Consider the following 6,261-nt stretch of genomic DNA (forward strand, 5'->3'; position numbering starts at 1 on the left):
GTGGCGTCACGCTTTTTGTACGCGGCTGCCATTTTGTGCACGTGTTTATGTGACTACCGCTTTTTCAGCAAGGCAGTGCGACGACGATTATCGGCACTTAACTGGGGGATTGTGCAGGAGACATCCCCGGCGAACCTTCCGCCGGCAGCGATTGGCTTGGGCGAGGGGTTACGACACATCATCGGGAATAATCGTAGGCGAATCATCAATTCCACGGAAAAGGCATCGGCTGCCATCATCACGAACGCATCGCTCCATGGATGAGGGGCCGTTTTTATTCCAGACTCCGGCGACGTTAAAATTGCCGGAGGGAAATGGGAGAGGAGGCCTTTTCTTATCATGCAGGCCGAGGCACGCGCGGTGCGCTTGGCCCTATTGGCTTTTTCCGCCATCCTGCCACGCACCGTCGACGTTTGGATGGACAACACTTCGCTGCAAGGAGCGGCGAATAAAGGCAGCTCGAAATCACACGCCTTGACGTGGGAGCTGCAACGGATATATGAATTTTTGGACTCTCGCGGAATACAGGTATCCTTTGCATACGTACGGTCTGCGGAAAACCCCGCAGACGGCATATAACGCGGTCGTGTTTTTACACTTCAGGACTTGGCGAAGGGGTGGAACTTGTGGTTGGCGGACCCCCCAATTTTTTTATTTGGTTAATATTATATTTCAAGTTTTACCTGTGCGCAAAAGGCTATATGAGCGGACAAAGGAATATATATATTTTATCAGAAGAGAAATATAGGTAACTAACTGCTTCTGCTTTATCTCCTTTTTCCTTACCTTGTTTGGTTTATGTAGATTATTTCAGGCTCCGGCCAGCGGTCTAGAAGACTATTCATTTTGTGAAATGTTTACCGTTACTCGCGTCTTTTCTTTTTTGGCGAAATGTGCGTTGGTGGAGTTAATTGTTTTCTGTGCCTTGTATGTATATTTTGTAAAGATGTTGAGCAAGCGTTAAAAAGTTTATTTTTCCAAACAGATTATTTCCATTTTTTTAATTATGCGGGATTGTTATTAAATCAAAGTGTTATTTTCTATTTTCATAATTTGCCCTTGGATAAATTATTTAGAATAAAAAAGAATAACGGCTAATAGTAGCAATGACAATAATGAAAATTGAATTGCGAATTATTGAGGTGCCAAATTGCTGCTTTAATTTGAACTGTTCTAAAGACGGTCTTCAGATGGTTATTAAGTGAAAACAAATATTAATTTTGAATGAATAAGAAATATTTTTTTTATAGGAGCTTGTGAAAAGAATGATCGTGGGAGAGCTGGCTAACTTAATTAATGTATGTTTGTATCCTGATAAATGAATGCATTCTTTATAATACTTTCTACCGTATGAATCTTTTGGGAAGAACGCGACTTTGTAGGGGCGGGGAGCCGATAGAGGCCAGATAATATTTGTTTTTATTTTGCCATCCCACCCTAACCCCCTTTTGATTCCCACCACGCGGCGGTGTCTTGTGGTTGGAGGACCCCAAAGTCTGCCACTTCGTAAGAAATAAATTAAATAAATATCCCATCCGAATAGAGTGAACGGGCCGCGACTGTGGCTAACGGATGATATATAAATATACGTTTAATTGGTGTTAAACTTTGAGTTTTTTGTGAATCCACTCTTTTTCCATTTAAATCTTTCTTATTTCTATCTGATTTGTTTTCTATTATCGATGAAATCAGGTTCCGACCAGCGATCTAGAAGATTATTGTGTATTATTATTATTATTATTATTATTAGAGATTGTGAAAAGAATGATCGCGGGGGAGCTGGCTAACTTAATTAATGCATATATATGTGTATCTTGATGAAACGAATGCATTCATTTTTTTTTTTTTGTCTTGTGAATTTGAGGAGGAACACAACTTTAAGGGCGTCAGGGAACCGATAACCGCAGGACGGATTTTTCCTTACTTTTTATTTTTTATTTTTCGCCCACACACTTTTGATTCCTACCTCGCGGCGGGGTCTTGTGGTTGTAGGACCCCAAAGCCTGCCACTTTCTAAGTAATTATATTCCGAGGAAAAGAAACCATGCGAGTGGTCAATAAAATTTATATATCGAATGAAAGGAAGAAATGGAAGCAAAGAAACAACTGTGCGAAAATCCCTTCTTCTAATACCTTGTTTGGTTTCTTTGGGTTATTTCAGGATCCGGCCAGCGGCCCAGAATATTATTCTTTTTTAAATTTTATTTATCTTATTTGTTTCAGCTGACCCCTAAAACAGAAGAAATAAGCATCTTGTGGGATTACTATTGGCTGGATTTATTGATTTAATTATTCATTGATTAAAAAAATCTTTTCATGATATATTTTTTTATTAACCAGGATGGGAAAGAAATATCTGGTTTGAATTTCAATTATTTATTTAAGGGGGAACTGGCGATCGTTGATATTGACAATTTAATCCATTATACAAATGAAGGAAATTGTACTTTGGTGAAGTCTTGTTATTATTCTTTCTTTGCAATTATTATTATTATTTTCAGTTTGCATTGAGAAGTTTTCCTTTGCTTTTTTTAGGAGCTTGTGAAAAGAATGATCGCGGGAGAGCTGGCTAACTTAATTAATGTATGTGTATATCCTGATAAATGAATGCATTCTTTATGATACTTTCTACCGTATGAATCTTTTGGGAAGAACGCGACTTTGTAGGGGCAGGGAGCTGATAGGAGCCAGATAATATTTGTTTTTATTTTGCCATCCCACCCTAACCCCCTTTTGATTCCCACCACGCGGCGGGGTATTGTGGTTGGAGGACCCCAAAGTCTGCCACTTCGTAAGTAATAATATTTCAAATCCTAACTGAGGACAAAGGACCATGCTAGTGGTCCACAGAATTCTATATATTGAATGAAAATAAAACATTGAGGCAATTCACTAAAGAACCTTTTTTCCTAACTTGTTTGGTTCCATAGATAATTTCAGGATCCGGCCAGCGGCCCGGAAGATTATTCCAGTATTTATTATTATTATTATTATTATTATTATTATTATTATAGTTAGTTTTTCTAGGTTGCGGGTATGGAGGTCGGATTTTGCTTTGAGGCACTGCTGGCAGACAATGCGACTATGGTAGTGGTTAATGTTTGTGGTCACTCATCAGTTGGAATGGCTTTGGCAAAAAATATGGAGGTGGTTCCAGAAGGCTATTTAGATAAATATGGTGTAGATAATTTGATTATCCCAATAGCTGTTGGCCCTGCAAAAAAATATGACGGAGGAAAATATGAATTTACCATAGACGTTGTTGTCCATCCAACACTGATTGTTCGGTGTGTGCGGAGTCACCCTTTATTTGATCACTACGTCATTAGACTCACAAATCTTGCAATTGAGTGGATTTTACAGGAATGTGGTATGCGAATTAACCCACGCTCGTGCAGGTTAATTCCAAATAAAAAATATTTTTTAAATGGTAAAGATAATTTTTATTGGACTCTTTCTAGAATTGTGAAAGCAGTGGAGAAAAGGACAACAACTGACCCTGTTGATGAAGGTGAAGATGAGGAAATTTCCTTACCCTCTGAGCTTTGTTTAAATGCCCCCCACCTGCAGAGTGAGATAAAAAGTTCACCATTGATTAAGGAGATGCCTGTTGTTACTGGGATTCGAAAGGGATTTCTTGATGGTGTTAGACTATACGGTGCTGGAGGAAGTGGTGAATGCAATCGGCCCACAGCTGACCCACTTCTTCACTTTCCTGAACGTCTTCGAAACCGATGTCAAGTGATTGACACGCGCCAACTTGTTAACGGTGCAACGCAGGTTCCAGCAGCAACGGAAACAGATCATATAAAAGAGAATCCCAAACCAACAAATTCGAATATAACAAAGAAAGAAGCATGTCAATGGGAGGTTCAGTCTGTGGATTGCAATGAGCGAGAGATTGTGGTGCGGCTACATCCTCCTCCAAATGTGATGTCAATGAAGGATGTGGAGTTGACAGCTTCTTTAGATGTTATCGAGGTGGATGAAGCAGTGATTAGGCTTCCCAAGGCCATAAAAGTGGATGATGTGTCTGCGAAATTCTTTAAGTCATCAAGAACTATGGTTCTGACATGTCCCTTGGCATAATTGCACTTTTTGTTTGGTGTCATATATGTATAAGTTTGTACCAGAAAATAATTTTTGAGTCTACTTTTATTACGACTGTAAATTTCTTTTCGGTCCCTCGAAAGTTAAAATTTCTGAACTCCAGAGTGCATTGGATTTTTTAATGGGTTTGTTTTTATCTGCATATTGTTTTATTTATACGAATAATTATTCTTTTTCTGTATGCATATATATTTTAGTTTATTGACTGACGAAAAGCCCCTTTTTAATGGACAGTAAGAATTAGTGCGGGAAATTAAGCTGTTGTTTTTGGTAACAGTGAAGGATGGATAAACCCCAGGAAGTGGCAACTTTGGCAGAGGGGCGAAGATTATACTTAGTTCAAGGCCAGAGATTTGAGGTAGCTAAGTCTTACAAACTAATAAAACTGGTCGGATGCGGTGCATATGGTTCTGTTTGTTCTGCAATAGATGAGGGTAGCGGCGACCGTGTGGCTATTAAAAAAGTATCTCGAGTCTTTGCCGATATAAAGGAAGGTAAACGCATATTAAGGGAGATGGATATTTTAACAACTCTCCATCACACCAACTTGATACGTCTTCGGAATTTTATTCGTCCCTATGGAAAGGATGATTTTGACGACATCTACATGGTGATGGATTTGTACGATACCGATCTGCACCGTATTATTCGTAGCAGACAAAAACTGACGAATGAACATTACCAATATTTTATGATTCAAGCTTTTCGAGGGCTTTGCTACCTACATGGTGCGAAGGTTATGCATCGAGACTTAAAGCCAAGTAATCTATTGGTGAATGCCGATTGTGCTCTAGCTATTTGTGACTTTGGACTTGCCCGCGATGATCAATGGACAGTCTCAGATGCCCTCACGGAATACGTTGTCACGCGATGGTATCGTCCTCCTGAAGTACTGGGAATGGGATCACACCAGTACACGAATGCGGTGGACGTTTGGAGTCTGGGGCTTATTTTTGCTGAATTAATGGTGGGCAAAACATTATTGCCCGGACCCGATTACATTCGTCAACTCATTATGATTTTGCATTTGCTCGGGACCCCAACAGTTGAGGACATGGAATTTCTTAGTGATGAGGCTAGAAACTTTCTTTGCGCTCAGCCTCCTCAAAAGACCCGACCATTCACAGAGATTTTTCCTATGGCGACGCCTGAAGCGGCGGATTTACTCTCAAAACTACTAGTATTTCACCCAGCTAAAAGGCTTACGGCGAAGGAGGTAGTTGAACATCCCTATTTCGCCAAGTTTAGAAATTCCACGGAGGAGCCTGCCCCCAATGAGCCTTACGTCTGGCGGCACAATGAAGAACTTACTCCAGAGTCTCTTCGAGATGAGATGTGGCGTATCATTGTGACACACTCACCTGAGCCGTAGGAGGGAGAGAGGGTGGTGAATGAAGTATCGCCTTAAAGAACGATGGAAAACCATTTTGCGGCGTAAATGATATTTGAAGCTACATATTTTAAAGGTTTAACGAACAATTTAGAGCAAAAAAAAAAAAAAAGAGAAGGCGAGATAATTTGTAAATATTCAGATTGATTCAATATGATTCTTCCTGTTTTCCCCCCCCCCCCCCCCCCCCCTTTTTTTTTTTTTTTTTGCTCTAAATTGCGTTATAGCGGGGAATCAAAAGTGAAGAGAAAACAAAAAAGGAGTTGATGAATGGGCGGGCACCGAAACGTCCACGGGAACCTGGACCCAGTGATTGTTGTGGAAGCGGATGTTCAAGGTGTGTCTGGGATGTTTATTTCGACGACCTCGCAAAGTATGAGGAATTTGTTAAGGACTTGAGCGGGCAAGGAAAAGAGACCGGGGGGGATGAAGATGACGAGTTTGGGTCATCCTCACACGATGACGATGACGATGATGATGATGGCGAAGCCCATGATTTCGTTGGTTCTGTTGTGATTAAGTACGTGGATGCTCCTACGAATGAAGAAAGGGTTATAACACCGTTGGTAGCAGTATCAAAAAAATTGGAGCGTTTTTTGCCTATTCATGATGTTCAATTGGTATCGAGCAGTAGTTCTCACGAATTTGACGGTAATACTTTGAAGGAGGGTCAAGGACAGGCTGTACAAATCGTTGATGTGCTATTAGAGAACAGCTGCGAGCTCAAGAGACCAATGAATTTCATCACACCTTCACCGGGG

At 40.5% G+C, this 6,261-nt stretch overlaps 3 protein-coding genes across 3 annotated transcripts, besides 19 other annotated features; all 3 read left to right on the forward strand.

Annotated features, from left to right (window-relative positions):
• Window positions 1-171: part of a sequence feature (areas not merged during assembly with more than two copies in the genome that could not be assigned to a particular haplotype) that runs on past the window's edge.
• Window positions 1-629: part of a mobile genetic element that runs on past the window's edge.
• Window positions 172-2,390: a sequence feature (heterozygous, non-Esmeraldo-like haplotype).
• Window positions 774-842: a mobile genetic element.
• Window positions 1,249-1,528: a mobile genetic element.
• Window positions 1,715-1,749: a microsatellite.
• Window positions 1,750-2,189: a mobile genetic element.
• Window positions 2,181-2,209: a sequence feature (AT_rich).
• Window positions 2,391-2,588: a sequence feature (haploid, non-Esmeraldo-like haplotype).
• Window positions 2,534-2,968: a mobile genetic element.
• Window positions 2,589-3,012: a sequence feature (areas not merged during assembly with more than two copies in the genome that could not be assigned to a particular haplotype).
• Window positions 2,976-3,012: a microsatellite.
• Window positions 3,013-3,201: a sequence feature (areas merged during assembly that could not be assigned to a particular haplotype. This can correspond to areas where the two haplotypes were merged or to regions with more than two copies in the genome that were merged during assembly.).
• Window positions 3,037-4,089, forward strand: Tc00.1047053511299.60 (hypothetical protein, conserved; the record flags this gene model as incomplete). Its single annotated transcript, XM_803760.1, has 1 exon — window positions 3,037-4,089. One exon carries the CDS (start codon window positions 3,037-3,039, stop codon window positions 4,087-4,089), a length of 1,053 nt encoding a protein of 350 aa, XP_808853.1.
• Window positions 3,202-3,259: a sequence feature (areas not merged during assembly with more than two copies in the genome that could not be assigned to a particular haplotype).
• Window positions 3,260-4,208: a sequence feature (heterozygous, non-Esmeraldo-like haplotype).
• Window positions 3,408-3,429: a sequence feature (AT_rich).
• Window positions 4,209-6,261: a sequence feature (areas merged during assembly that could not be assigned to a particular haplotype. This can correspond to areas where the two haplotypes were merged or to regions with more than two copies in the genome that were merged during assembly.).
• On the forward strand, window positions 4,394-5,482 carry Tc00.1047053511299.70 (mitogen-activated protein kinase, putative; the record flags this gene model as incomplete). Its single annotated transcript, XM_803761.1, has 1 exon — window positions 4,394-5,482. The coding sequence occupies one exon, from the start codon at window positions 4,394-4,396 to the stop codon at window positions 5,480-5,482; it is 1,089 nt and encodes a 362-aa protein (XP_808854.1).
• Window positions 5,671-5,691: a microsatellite.
• Tc00.1047053511299.79 (oxidoreductase, putative) lies at window positions 5,767-6,261 on the forward strand (the record flags this gene model as incomplete). The annotated part of the gene is made up of 1 exon (XM_803762.1): window positions 5,767-6,261. A coding segment is annotated over one exon (495 nt), but the record flags the coding sequence as incomplete, so codon positions are not given.
• Window positions 5,959-5,983: a microsatellite.

Source organism: Trypanosoma cruzi, genomic scaffold (genome assembly GCF_000209065.1).
Source record: "Trypanosoma cruzi strain CL Brener 1047053517087 genomic scaffold, whole genome shotgun sequence".
In the NCBI taxonomy this organism is placed as follows: domain Eukaryota; phylum Euglenozoa; class Kinetoplastea; order Trypanosomatida; family Trypanosomatidae; genus Trypanosoma; species Trypanosoma cruzi.